The sequence below is a fragment of the Colius striatus genome, chromosome 7 (genome assembly GCF_028858725.1).
Source record: "Colius striatus isolate bColStr4 chromosome 7, bColStr4.1.hap1, whole genome shotgun sequence".
NCBI classification, from domain to species: domain Eukaryota; kingdom Metazoa; phylum Chordata; class Aves; order Coliiformes; family Coliidae; genus Colius; species Colius striatus.
Window position 1 is genome coordinate 25460024 of NC_084765.1, and position 15352 is coordinate 25475375.

Consider the following 15352-nt stretch of genomic DNA (forward strand, 5'->3'; position numbering starts at 1 on the left):
ACTCTTTAACAAGCAACTACAGTACATTATCCCACAAGTTTGTAGGAAATGACAGAAAATTTTTGTACCCTCATAAACAACATGCTAACAATTTTAAGATCATCTGACTGCTTAGAATTCTGTATACTCAGTTCTATCATCACTTTAGTCCACCACTTGTTTCCTTAAAATAATTAGTAAAATTGTAAGGGTTTTTGTTCCTACTGGTTCTATATGAAAAAAAAAATGTGTGCAGCCTAGCATTAATCTTTTCTTCATTTCTAATAGCTGCCTAGCTACCCTCGCTTCAGCCATTTAGCAATCCTGTTATGAAACAGCTGCTATTAGTGAAAAAAGTCCAAACTGGCAGCATTCACAGACCACTGGGAATACAGAGCATTTTAAGGAGATCGTTCTACAACTCACAGCCAATACCCTCTGATTCATTTCACTTGGTTTTTCAAGACCCTACCTTAAAGCCTCCAATCAGGATTATCCCTCTAAAGCCTCAGTATCAGAAAGTCTGGCTTTTCTCTGGATTTTCCCATGGCGAACTTCCTGTTCCTTTACACCAATCCACCCTTCTTAAAACATTTTTTTTCCAATCTTTTATTGCTGCTGAATCTGATTCAAAAGGGGCCCATCTGCTCCAGCTACATCATCAGGAGAGTTCTGCACTTTCACACAGCTGCTGAGGTTTCTGTCCCCATGCACACCCTTTGCACAGAAATGATGTAAAGGAACTGATGGATCCAAAACCTTTTTGCATGATCATTTCTACAGTATTTCTATAATGAAAGCTCTTATTTTCCCACATTTTGTGAGGCCTTAATTTGTTTCCTTTAATAAAATGCACCATAAAACCTGAGACCACAATTTTTCAATGAAAAGAAAAAAAGTCCTATCAAACACACTAATCTTACTATAAATTCCATGAAGCAGTTCAAAAAAGCCTGGAGAGTGATTGTTTCTATTAAATTGTATCAACTGCTGGAGCAGTTTCTTCAGGCCTTTTTACATTTCTTTAGAGTTTAAGTGATTTACCTTCTGTTAAATTCTGCAAGGAATGAAAAGCAACTACCTGCCAGCATGCTTTAGAAGATCACATATAACAAACCAAATTGAAACATGTTGAACAGTATATGTCACTGTTACCTGTATCATGCTCTGAAGATGCATTCTCTCTGACAACTTCGAGGCACCAGCTTGGCCTGAATGCAAGCAGACTGTGTATTCCAAAATACCTACAACCACCTGACTCCTGATACTCACGCAAAGCTATTTTCAGGGCATAGAAACTCAAAGTGTATCTGCACCTCTGCTTTGCTAGAGAGTCTTCTCCAGGTAAAAGTTTTAAAATAAACTTGATTTTGATCCATAAAAAACCTTGCAGGAAGTGGTTTTTTTGCTATTAACATTTCTTTTTTATAAAAGAGCTTAAGTAAAATAAGATCAATTTCAATTGAGTAAAAGAAAGCACATGCATTCTGGACTGTTTTAGGTAAGATACAATGGAAGTATGAAATAAGCTTAAATGGCACAGCTTTCTCCCTGCAGATGAACCCTAGCCATGGGAATCAGCTGGACTTGCTAGCAGTTCCTAAATTCAGTTTCTGGGCAGAAGCTTTCAAGGTGTTTACAGTGGAAGTTATTGCACTATGGAATGTGCCTTTTTTTAACCATTCACAATTGATTCTGGGGGCAAGTTCTGTCTCATCACTTCATGCAGCGCAGTACATATATTTTTTTGTGCACACTACTTCTTTACAGTATCTGTGAAGGGCAAAAGTGAAGAATTTACTTTTATTGATAATAAACATAAATTTTCACAGTCACAGAAATGAATTACAACTGAATAGTAGTCATCCGTTTCCTTACCAAAAGTAATGCATGCATTTTAGCTCATTTGACATTGTCAAACCTCAAAATTTAATCATTTAGTAATAAATAACCAAAACAAATTATATTATTATCACATAACATAAAAAAAAAATAAAGCTTAAGTAAGTATATCTCAAATTCACATTTTACCTGTAATAATTAACATGAACTAATACGAATGAAATTGGTGAAAAACACTTGATATAAAGTTTGGGTGATGTGTTCAGCTGAGAACTGGGCTCATTACAAGTTGATATATTGAGCACTGTGGTAGCATCGATGTGGAAAACAGTTCCATAATCTCACAAATTAAACAGCAATAATTATAAGTCTTCATCAAGTTCAGGGTGCAAAAATAATTTATTAGCTTCTGCTCACAAAAAAAATGGTAACTATTCTTGATTTTCTTTTAAACAGCAGCAAACAGTCAAAAAAGTGACAATTGAAAAGTGTTCAATAAAAAATAAGGCAAGCAGAGAGTAAACTTGGTCTTTAAAAAATCAATGCTGTGGCACTACAAAAGCAAGAGAGGCAGGAAAAAAATATCAATAATTTAGGAAAACATGACAATCATCAACTTACTTCTATGTTATCTCATTATTTCAGCCAAGGAGGCACTGTTACAGCAGTATGCAAGTAAACTTTTATTTCAAAACTATCAAGAATTGATTAGGATTTAAAGGCATCCCTTTGGGGGACTGCATGTGTGAAGTATGCCATAGTGATGGTAATTTTACATTCTATTGTTCTAAGTTCATAAAATGTCATAGAATACTGAACCCAAAAGCCTGCAAGACAAGAAGTCTTGACTACTGTTTTTGATCAGTGATCCGCTGTAAGCAGAGCTTCATGTAGGAATTCTTATTGCGTATTTCTATCACTGCATCTCTGACAAGCTCTATGAACATCTGAGGCCAGAGCTTCTGCAACGACTCATTTTTCATATTGATGTCAGCTGCTTCTTTCACTAACTTCTCAATGTATGTCTGGCAAAATGTTTTTCTTTCCTTGATTTCCTGCATGGGAGAAACATTACAAAGACAAAGAAGGAAAAGGTTGAAGAGCAAACCCAAAGAACAACCCCAGAAATGTAAATAATTAAAGAACAAAGTGAATGGCAGGCAGAGGTGCCATTGCACACTTTTTCCTCTTCATTTTAAGTTGCACAGACAAGGGTCTAACTGTACCTGTAATATTCATATTATAGTTATGATTTAATTTATCAGAAATCCACTTTAGTCATACAAATATCTTTTAACAGCATTGTGATTTTAATTGCCTTCTGGCATAGAGGTGAACATTTACAGAAATTAAGCACTACTTCCCTTCCCTTCCCTTCCCGATTGTAATACAACAGTTGTAAAGCGTATGTTTATCTGCCCTAACAAAGACTAAGCATATTGTCACAGAAAGCCATGCCAGTATGCATCCTTTCCACAGGTTCTCCAATGGACTCTGGCAAGTGCATGATTCCTAACCTGTACTAGATGGGATACCAAAACAACCTGAACTGTTAAATAACGGTAATTATTTCACTTTGTGCAACCAATAGCTCCTCATAGTAGTCACTTAAACCATATTAATCCCTGTTTAAGCAGTTTCTATTAAATGCTATGATAAGCTTTGAACAGTTCTATTGGCACAGGCCATCAAAACGGAATTTTTCTTAAATGAATGAAAAAGCACAGAAAATACTTTCCAGCTGTTTCATCTAAAAAAGCAACTTTTTAATGACTTGGACTATGACTTGGACTATCATCTTTAGCAATAAACATATGCAATCACACTTATTATGTTAGTTTGCTGCTGATGTGGAGCTGGTATCAGTCTTTTTTGCCTATCTATTCTTCTCTTGCCACATATATAACATTGTAACAAAGGAGAACATGTGAATTGCTGCATTAAGAAGGGAAAACAATGCATATATTTAATGAACTGTACAAATACCAAGCTTTTTTATTGCAGTGCTTCTTCCATGATAGAGGAGAAGAGGAATGCCTCATTCTTAATCTATGCCACTAAAAATTTTAAGAGCTACTATCACAGCTTTTGAAATCAAAATGTTTTCATATTTCAATCTCTCCACACTTGCAGTTACCGTCTCTGTTTTATGCTATGGATCTGAGATAACAAAACCACAATGCAATAACTGAACTCAGTGTTTACCAAACTTAATTTAATTTCTTGCAGGAGAGGATATATATGTTCCCATATAATCAAAAATCAAATAATGAAACAAATGGGGGAAGCAGGGTGGATATAGATAGAACTCATAAGGATTGCTCAGAGAGGAGACTGTGGCTTAAAGAAGCATATTCTCCCTGGGAACAATTTCCCTCTGCCCAAGCAAAAGAGTTAGTAGAATAGAAATACAAACTAAAACAAGCATGACTGATGCACTTGTCTGAAAGAAGTCAGCTTACAATTTTTATTAAGAATTAAACCAAATATATTCCCCGTATATTTATTTTCTACTTCAATTTGAAAATGCTAAGCTGTTCAATATATCTTTTTCTTTGTAAAAAACTATACTCGCTTCTTAGATTTTACTAATGCAGGTACATTTCATTACAAACTTAAAGCTTGTAGATCAGACTGTGGCGTTTTTCAGCGACCACTTCACTAAAGACAGAAACCGACCAATATACAGTCTTCTGGCAAAGACCAGCTAGATTAAATGTTTGATCATACACATAAAACACATAGTAATGATATTTTAAAACCATTACTCTCAACAACATAACTGAAACTTGACATACAGACAAATACAGTACAGGGTGAATGAATTTTGTAGAGATATACTTACTTCAAGCTTCTCCATATGAAAGTCCTTTGTCATGTAATTCAACGTTGCTCGAGTTGTGCTTTCCCCTCCATTTCTTCTGTTATCACTACTTTCCTCACTCCCACTGCCAGATTTCTTTCCCTTTCCATCCAGCAGATAATGGAACTGCTTCCTCCTGTGAAAAGATAGTAAGAGATTTACAGCTTTAATTATTTGAAACTTTTTAAGTGCAGATGTTCTAGTGCCTTTTTAAATTTTCTTCCATTTTCTCCCTTTGAATGTGTACTTTATGTGCTTTCAAGTATATTGCCTCCTCAAGCTACTTAAAATACATATGACACTAGATATTCCTCTCTTAATTTGCTTCTTTACAATTGACATTTGACATACATCACATTGCATCTCCTAAATAGGAAGTCTTGCAGTTTAAACTTCTGGTAAGTGTGTATCTATGGAAGACTAAAAATAGGGGGGTTTAAGCACCTTTTTTCTTATGGCACCATCTCTTAAATCTGTTAACTGCTTTAGCCACTCACTATAAAAAACTTATTGAAAACAATCAGTCTTCTTGGTGCAAGTCCACACATCTTCATCAATACCAGTAAAACTGGAGAACTAAACAAGCAGTACATTTGTATGCATGTGTCTTGCCATTGTACTCAGCAGACTTCATACAACTTCTGTGAAGACCTCTGGCTACATGCACCAGGAGAGGCAAATGTTTCTCCAATAAGGAGAGAACTTATCTTCTGTAAGATGTTATTTGTGACATTTTTATCTTTTTACCGAGACAGAATTTATCACAAAAGTGTGTAAAAGAAACAAACAATATGTTCCGGACAAATTCAAGTTCTGATCATTGTATTTCACCTAGATTCTCCAAATAATGAAAGCATGCGATAATGTGGCAGCTCAGAAGATGCTACATATGCCAGAAGGCCAAAGAGCCTTTCCGCCTGTACAATGTCATTTTCTGTAACCTGTGAGAGAAGAGAGAGAAGGAGAAGAAAACAAAAAGTTCACATTCATATTTCATTGCATATGTCCAATGAGAATTAACTGAAATTTGTTATACAGAACACTGCATAAAGATCTGTTCCAGGCCTATCTTCAAGACATAGACCTGCTTTTACTGCCACTTTAAAGCTACTTTAAAAGAAATCAAATGAGGCACTCGTGCTTGTTTTATTTCCTGTAATTCTGGAAACTCTAATGTATACATATGCTACCTTGTGCTTCATGATAAAATTCCTCATTTCATGAACACTATAATTGAGTATCTGAAGGCCAGACATATTAATTCTGCTCCATACTGCATGCACTTAAAAAAGATCTTACTGGAAAATTTCTGATCAAGTTATGCTGGAGAAATTAAAAGATTATACTTCTCTAAATATCACCCATGCTGTTGTGTTAACATGAAGTTACAGGTTACAGGCGTTTCTTTAAACTAATTTTTAACAGTTGAAAATTTTCAGGATTTATTTTACACATTTCTGTTTTGTATAAGGAAGGTGGAAAGGGTTTATTTTATGGTGGGTTTTGTTACTGGTTTTTGTTTGTCTTGGCCTGTAAGCTCTGGAGACCATGGCCTGTGTTTCTCCTGCACTGATGGCCAGACTATGAACTGACTTGAACTGCCAAGAGTTTGTTGGCATGGTTTCTAGACTCCTGGCTTTCCAGTGAACACAGGAGTAATCTTTATGATCATCTAAATCTGACCTGGATGACACAGGACAATGAAATTCACTCGGTGACTTCTTAACTTTTGGACCATATTCAATTTCTGTTTGTCTTATAACATATTTTTGGAAAGCGACCCATTAATAAACAAACTTCAATGGTCACAATACTTACTAAGTACTTCCAGACAATTTTTGTGTTCTGTATTATTCAAATGTGTGAGTAAAAGGGAATTTTCATACAAATAAATGTAATTTTATTATATTTATTTGGAACATTTGTTATATTCTTATTTACACAAACTATCCTTGCCTTAAGCAGCAACAGCATAATGCAGGGAGAAATTCACCAGAGGAAATATGGGTCAGGAAATTAGAAATGTAAGTCACTTCCATTTTCAGAGTGTTTAGATTTGGTGATTTTCACTTAAAACTAAGTAAGCCTTAGTTAGTATTAGCCCGAGAGTAGATGATCTCTCTAAACAGCCTGTTAACAGAAGAAAGATCCAAAACAAAGAGTATAGAAGGCAAGTAGGGAAACAAAGACCAGTGCAGGCAGAAATGCCTGCTGGAAAAATGACTTATTTATTTATGTTAAAAGAAGCATAAGGACCAGGTCAACAGAGACAGCAATACTTAATGCACTCTCCAGTTCACCAAAACTCATGTTCTCTATCTTACTCCAGTAAATTGTTTGCTCCATTAATTACAAAAATATTATAACCCTAAGTCTGTTATGCTTGCTTCTTGCCAAGCACCAAAAACAGGGACCAGCTCACTAAATGCGATGCATCTGTTGTACTGTATGCCATACCACTTGGCATAAAGCATTTTGTAGAGCTTAGTAACTTCAAACTTTGACAATTCTTAATTAATGTGAGATTACTATCACCGGGAAAAACTTCAAATAGTGTATCTCAAGGAAGAGAATTGTTTCTTCACAGTTAGTAAATGTAACGGTTCAACAAGGGAAGAAAATCATTGTCAGTGGGGGATAAACGCTCAGCTTCTAGCCTAAAACATATCTGGAATGGAAAGGGGAGGCTGGGGAAATTTTTTTTTAAAATTATTATTTATATATATTTTTTTTTAGTTTAAAAGTGCTAGAGTTATGCAATTTATCAGTTAGAATATATATTGACTTCAATCTCCAACTATATGTATCTCTGAGCTAGCAATACAATGGGCTTTACAACATTGCACACAAATGATAATCAGAATAGCAGAATATGCACATTTCCCTTTTGGTCACCTGAAACTATTATTTAGGGCTGATCTAAGGTCTGTGAGCACACTTCAGGGGTTTGTATTCTTTACACTGAAACAGAATTTTCTGTTACTGATTTTAAAGTAAGAAAAGGTAACAGACATCTGCAGAGCTGGATATCATGACTTCTGCTGTAGACTAATGAAAAACAGCAGAGTTCTTCTCTTTCTTCTGTTTGGCTACAACACTTTTCAAATGATTAATGACACTAGGAAAAAAAAAATATGTCTGCACATCTTCATACAGTGTGGTCTGGCTGAAAAAAACTGTTGAGGACAAAAATTTTCTTCAGTTATATGTATTTAAGATTTGAAGTATGTCCTACTTACAAAGCATGCTGTGCTACATGTAAGTCCATTTACTAAATTAATCCTCAAGCAGTATTAAATGGAAAGTTTTCTTTCAAAGGTTGAATTTGCTGATCTTGAGATCTTAAAGAAAAGCCTATCCAAATAGCTCTATTTTTTCTTTTTCCTTTTTCCTCAGTAAAGATCAAACAGGTGAGGTTTATCTTCCATGGTTTTTTTTAATCTGAATCGCTAGTGTTGATTTTTAAAATAGGACGCACTAAAAAAGAAATAAGCTTTAAAGCCACCTTCTATCTTTTTTTCCCCCCCTGCCCTCCCCTTTTAAAATGAAAATTTAAAGGTATTTTTTTGGAAAGTATGGAATTCAAGGTTCTTTTATTGTTCTCATGAGTTTACTATCACTTTTTTACTACTCTTTTTAAGATACTGTGCTGTTGAAGTGAGTCATATTTGCCACTGTCCTTCATTTTCTCTCATCTTTAACAGTTAATTCAGGTAAGGTTTTTAACCCATTCCTGTTTTTCTGTGGAACTAATGCACATACTACAGAACTAAACCCATGTAAACCACAACATACATGCTATAGATATATCAGCTAGTAAATGAAATATCTAATTCAAAGCATATGATGACTAAATTAAAATACAAGATCTAAACACTAAGACCATATATTGTGTTTACTCTAATTAACTACCATAATACCACTTAAACTTATTTAACATTTATTTAACATTGAAAGCGTTGCATCAAAACTGTTCTTGTTCCCTTATGATCAAAGTCCAAATATAAAATAACAACTTTATATGCTTGAATACATTTACTATCAATTGATGTAAAGGGCAAGACGAAGTACAAAGAATAGCAATATTAGTGTCCTAACATTCTATTTATTTAAACATAAAACACATCCAACAAAACCCCACACACTATGTGTATTGTATACAGCAAGGAGGAAAAAAAAAAAAAGGAAAACAAAAATCTATTTGATAGACTTTTTCTGTGATAGGCTTGAAGAAGAAAATATGACTTTAGCAATATTTTGTAACACTGGAGAATCATACATTGTAAACTAAGTAGTCTGTCAAACACGTTTTTGCACAAATATTCAATATCAGCACTGTGACTGTTTTGAATATAAAAAAGTGCTTCTTTATCAAGTAAAATTGTACAGTTCTTTAATGCATAAATAATAATGGAATGGTTTCCCTTCAGGTAAATCCCAACCACTCAGGTATAGACTCGGACTGTTTGCAAACATCTGAGGCAATATAACGTTTTTATGGCAACTAAGAATCTTATCAATTTAGCTAATTGTAACATGGTACAGTTGGACAGCAGAAGAAACTATATGGAGGGGTCTACTTACATTTTTTACCACTGATACTGAAAAGACACACACAGGGTTTTGCCCACTCACAACTCGTCTGTTTTTTAAAAGCCACGCCAATTTATCTGGTGAGACCAATATTAAGAAGGAAGCAACACTGTCCTACCTTTACTCCATTTATCTTCTGTAGATTAAAATGGTTCAGTCTAAACAGAACATAGTATTTCCACAAAGTAAAGTTGACAACTGGATTTCCCTGAGGATCAACTGTCAATTGTTCAATGCGATGCATCTGAGCTAAGGCATTGAATTGCTGCAGCGTCACAAGATTTGTCTCCTTAAACTTCAGGTGCTGTAAAAACAGTCAAACCATGTTAAATTGAGAGAGGAAACAGTAAAGAGTGAACACAGTAATTTCTATTTTGTGCCACTCAAAGCAATTTTCAAACTCAAATAAACACTCTTTAAGCCTGATGGAGCATCTGAACTCACTTCGAGGCCTTTTTGGCAATACACATCCCCTTATCAACCAATTGGTGTTTTACATGTATTTAGAAATGTGAACATTACAAGGACCTAAGCAGTTTACAAACCATTAAGCAACAGTACTAATATTTCCAGCATTACAAAAAGCAGTGATAGTAACTGAGCAATATTTATTGTAATTCTGCAAGCAAAGCAACTGCAATATCCACACATACAAATAAGTATGCTATATGATTTTTAAAAGTCTGCTTTTTTGTTGGCATCAAGTCATAGCCTGGTGCTTCTTTGACCATGCCCTACACTGTGAGCATGCTTTACTTGGCTACCTAGTAGCATTACTTTTGCTTCATTGAGATAGATACATTTGTGAGGAACTTGAGACAAATTGACCTGTCTCGATTAAACCATGAAGTTCAGTTAACCTTAAGAGGCAGAGAGCTCAAGAGGCATGTCACCTGGGTAACAAGTTGCTTTATGTGTGTTACTGCTATTTTACTATGTGCTTCAAAATGACTGATTTAAGTGTTCATAGAAAAAAAAAAGGTAAGTACTAAAAGGATGTCGCATTTATGTTGTTTTCTTCACCAAGATCTGAGGAATTTCAATGGCTCTACTTATTTAGCTAACAAATCCCTATGAATTTTAGCCCTCTCTTTTTATCCTGTCAGCTATTTGAACTTTGCAAGATCTTTGAACTCATAACATAAATTAAAGTCTCCTGATAACATGGATCTATAACAATATTGTAGAATAGCAATACTGTATTCATACATAAGTTTTGCAACTTAAATATAATCAGTTAGGTCAAAGGAATTAATGACCAGTCTGGAAAAAAACCACCACCATCACTGTGTGAGAATCTAAGTTACCGACTTTTAAGAACTATCAAGGTGAAATAACACCAAGAAAATATGTAATTCACAAATATATCTATTTATATGAAAGTACTGAAGAATGACTACATCAAGTTCAGTATCCATTGAAAAATGCATATTCCACAGCTGTTCACACAGCTGAAATCTGAAGCATTCTTACCACAAAATTAGGAAATTTTGTCTTCAGTTTTGTTAACACTTGAACAATTTCATCAAATTCTATGAACATAAAGGAGACTGTGACAATAAGTCCAGCTGTTTGAACACTCCAGTTTCGATCCAGGCACTCCAGTGCTCCAGCACCATACAAGCAAAGAGTGTCGCCTTCCACTTCTACTAAATGAGACTCAAGAACAGACAAGCCTTGTACAGCACTACTCAATATTGTATCAAGAGACCTGCAGAGGAAATAAAAATGCGATGATATAAGTGAGATTATTGTGAGATAACAACATCATTCTACTGAATGATAGTCTTTCACTAAAACCTAGCTGTCAAATATGATTGCCTTTCTCAGCATTCATTCATTTGCAGTACTCAGTCTGGTTCAAAATCAGAAAGGGCTAGAAAGTCCTCCTTCCATCAAGTAACATGGTAAATGTTCTACTTCTTTCTCAGAAAATTAAATTTAAAAAAATCACTCATATTTAGCATTCTGATTAAAAATTTTAACTCTGAATGCTAACTTAACTTATTGCTGTAGATACCTATACACAACTTTAAACACTGTATTTATTCAAGTAAAGTCACTTTCACAGTTGGTTTGCTATATGAAACATAAATGTTAAGACATGAGTAACTGCTTTAAGAGCAGATAGTTGTTAAAACCCAGGGTAATACTATTCACAGTACTGAACACTTATTTTCAATCTTTAACAAGATTATCTTCTAACTCCTTTCTCAAACTCACGTCACACTATCTGATCAGGATATCCAGATTCATTATTCTGCTAAGAGATGAGAATTATCTTATGGCTAATTATCCTTGTTTAATCCTTAACTCCTAGACATGAATAAGCATTTCTTTAAAATAATGTGAGCTTTCCAATTCACAAGAGTGAATTAAGCAATAAGTCCAGGTACTCTCAACTCATCTCTTTGCATCTTACTTCCAATGTAATTTCCCTAAGAGAATTTTAGCATCTGCAAACAAAGTGCACAATTTGTTTTGTTGACATCTTGAAGAGGCAGAAATTTGGTGTGTCATTAAAGCCAGCACTTGGATTTCCACAATCTATTCTATAAATTTTAGAGTACAAAAATTTTCAGAAGAACATGGAAATACATTTCATGCCTTGTATTCTATTACTGTAGATTTGACAAAAGAATTCTAACGTCTATGCATACAGAACTACTAAGAATAAACCAGATTTAGTCACTTTAGTATGTAGCATAAGCAGAGATATCATTACACCAAGAGTTTTCTCATGACTCCATGGAAAACTTCTTGACATGTTACTTAAAAGCAGGTTTTCTCGAGCAGTGAAATTCTGTTCACTAATGAGTCAATGCTCAAGCTACCATAGGTACATTGACTTGGTCACAGGTGATGCTTAACAACACTGAATTAAATTATAAAAAAAACAAGACGGCAAGAAAGCAGTGCCTCTATATTGAAGGGGGGAAGCTCTGGAAGCACATGAACAGAAAGGACCATAGGAATTTAAAAGTTCTAAGAACAAAATGTTTCAAAACATGCAGCACTTGATTAGAGATAAAAAACAGGTCTAGTCAATACTAGAATAAAACTCAGATGGGTTCTCTTTGACAGAGACTAAAACTTCCTATCTGTATCTGACATTTCCAGTGTCAATCAGGCAGAGCAGGAAGCTGTACTTGCTACTAAATTTGGGCAGACTATTTCTTCAGGCTTTTGCCTGAGCAGGCCAGGTGTGCTAGTTTAGTTTTGGTGACTCCAAGGCTCACATAGTTCACAAAGTTCTGCATTTGGTTTTAAAACATCTTCCAGATGCAGATAAGCAAGCCACAGTGTATCACTTCTTTTTTTTTTAATTGTTGGTTTAAAATATATCTTAGGAAAAAAATATCTTAGGAATAAAACTGAGTAAAGAACTTGCTATAGTTAAAATAGCATGGGTGTGAAAAGAGGCCAGTGAGAGGTGCTGAAACTAAAAACACGAATTCAACACTCAGATTATGAAACCTCTTGATACATAAGCAGGTTAGAACTGTTTGTAATGCTTGTACATCCTCGTTTTGTTCATTTCAACTAAAGGCAACAATCTAAGGTGTCAAGCAAAGGAACAGCCTTAAGAAGGCTCAAGATTTAATTTAACGCTTCTTGCAAACAAACTCCTCCCTTATTTTGCAAAAATCACATAGTAATTTAGTTTGCACTTTAGTCAAAAAATTGCTGTTATATAACTTATTTAACACATACTATTCATTATTAATGGCCAAGAGATTTAATTACAAAGCAAAACACCTTTTCAGGGCTGATTTGAATATATTACTTTTGATAATGAAGTAGGTGCGTAGAAGTAACCTGGAATATGACATAAACAAGAAGTAGTATTTCCCAAAAAAATACCTGCTTTCTTCAGGAAATACATATGCAGCACTGCCATTGATCTGACAGGGGTCATTATCTTTATCTTGGTTTAAAGAAGCAACAAGTGCTAGTCGATTCTGCTGTATCTCCCACTGACGAGCGATATTACAAATTGTTAACCGTTTCTTTTCCTGAAATGATATAAAAGTCACGGTAAGTTATGATAGTGTAGTATCGACACACAGTAGTTCTGAAAGAGATATGCTGCTTAATCATAACATTTTAAATGCTTTAAATTGAAGAAATTATAGTACTGGTCAGTGGTTATGCATTAAAACCAATGCATCGTTTAGTGCTATTTTGCATAATTGACAGAAAACAATGATTTCACAAAATCTGCAATAACAGAAACAAGAAAAGTAACATAATAAGCCACAATTTTTGAAAGAATAAAGTTATCAACTACTTAGTTTGTGTAACACAGAAGCCTAAATTTGACAGTTTAGAGCTGCTTGTAATACTCCTGCCACAAAACAGCAGACTGCTGGTGTTTCACTCAATGCTGCTGGAGTGACCATAAGTGAAGACAGTTACACAACTGCTGTAAGTTTTAGTAGTGATTTCAACAGACTTTGTGTGAGGGAAACTTATCTTTTGAAAAATGAAAGAGGTAGATTTTATTGAAACAGAAATGGAAATTACCTTTCTGACAGACACAAGGACTACACAACACATACAAGCTCAAATATTTTTGTAATATTTTAAGCAGCTTTTATATTCTAGACAGGTCTTGTCAATATATCAGCATTTCAAAAGTCTATTAAACACTCGTTCTTATATAGTCATGCAAATCGTGTCAATTACCTGTGATTCTATGTGTAGATTATTATTCTGCTGTATCCTATAGATATATATGATTTAGTACATCCAGTTTAGCATACTTAACATGGCAGTCCTTGAGCTCTTATAAACAAAGTACCTTGTAGCTCTTACACCACTTAACTATTTGAAGAGAAGAAAGCTACCTCAGTTAAACTGCAAAATCTACAATTTAATGTTGACATCCAAGTAATAATGGGATTGTAGTTTTTTTTTTTTTTTAAGGGGAATTTTTCTCTAGCAAAATGGACTAAGAAATCTAGGCCACCTAGACCAACAATTTCTTTGCTACAAGGAAGCACAATATCAATGGTTAAGAGTATGAACTGCAAATATATACTCACCTTTTTCCAGTCCAGAGACAGCATAAAAATAACACCATGTGTGAACATCACTTCCTAATTTCTCATTTCTATATATTACTAAGAGCTGGTACCAAAATTTCAAGCCTGAAGAGACTTTAAATACATCAGTAACTTATAGCAAAAATAAACAAAACCAAACAAAACCAATAAACCACAACACTACTTGGGAAAAAAATAATACTGTATCTAAATTTTGTGAGGAGTTTCTTGTGATTTTTTTTTAAAACAGAAAATCAAAATATACATGGATATAAATATATAGGAAATAAAAAAAATGTTCTTAGGCACTAGATATAGAATATTTTCTCCCCACTCATATATTTAAGATCTTGGGCTTTTTTAACATACCATTAACATTCTGTTTGTGTCTTTTTTTATTTTTTAGAGTTATATACATTTGTTACATTTCTAACAGCCTTCTGCAACTACCTTCAGTTTAATTTCCTCCACGAAATACGATTTTACCTAGGCAACTTAACAGTACAGACACATGAAACTATTTTTTTTGTTTGACTGACAAATGTAAAGAACTTTTTTTGCATAACCATTACTGGATGACAAAGTTTTAGGCACCTTTTTTTCTCTACAGAATAATGATTTGGAGACAAACAGTAATATTCACACAAAAAGTGGAATGCTGATGGTTTTAGATCCTTGAACTCTGGTCTCCTGTTCGCAACATAGGTCATTTAGTCTCCAGCCCCAAAAGAGTATTCTGCAGTGCAGCTCAGTCTCCCCAGTTAGAGCTATTCCAGGTCATATATACAAGCATTAACCAGGCCAGGTAGTCTGGTAGATGAGCGTTCTTCTGAACAAGAAGACAGATGGAGACTAGCTGCTGCTTTTGATGACTGCTTAGCTCTTTCTAAGAAAAAGAACAACTTCAACAGGAAAGAATGAAGGAAAAACTACTTCAGAATACTCTGCGTGGCAGCAGTCAGAGCACTCACCTGCAACAGGGGAGACCAAGTTCAAGGAACTTAAAATCACTGAGTCCTTTATTTTA

At 34.5% G+C, this 15352-nt stretch overlaps 2 protein-coding genes across 5 annotated transcripts in view; both read right to left on the bottom strand.

Moving 5' to 3' along the window:
• THSD4 (thrombospondin type 1 domain containing 4) overlaps positions 1–485 on the bottom strand; it is a 345093-nt gene extending 344608 nt beyond the window's left edge. The window contains exon 1 of the mRNA XM_061999825.1: positions 452–485. The gene's annotated coding sequence lies outside the window, so the exon portion shown is untranslated. The remainder of the gene's footprint in view (positions 1–451) is intronic.
• Positions 486–1816: 1331 nt separating this feature from the next.
• LRRC49 (leucine rich repeat containing 49) overlaps positions 1817–15352 on the bottom strand; it is a 53583-nt gene continuing 40047 nt past the window's right edge. For all 4 annotated transcript variants that reach the window (XM_061999432.1, XM_061999435.1, XM_061999433.1 and 1 more), the window contains 6 exons: positions 13142–13293; positions 10751–10988; positions 9396–9581; positions 5516–5625; positions 4667–4820; positions 1817–2876 (listed from right to left, as the gene is read on the bottom strand). In XM_061999432.1, the coding sequence (XP_061855416.1) occupies positions 2670–2876; positions 4667–4820; positions 5516–5625; positions 9396–9581; positions 10751–10988; positions 13142–13293 (1047 nt within the window). In that variant the 3' untranslated portion in view covers positions 1817–2669. The remainder of the gene's footprint in view (positions 2877–4666; positions 4821–5515; positions 5626–9395; positions 9582–10750; positions 10989–13141; positions 13294–15352) is intronic.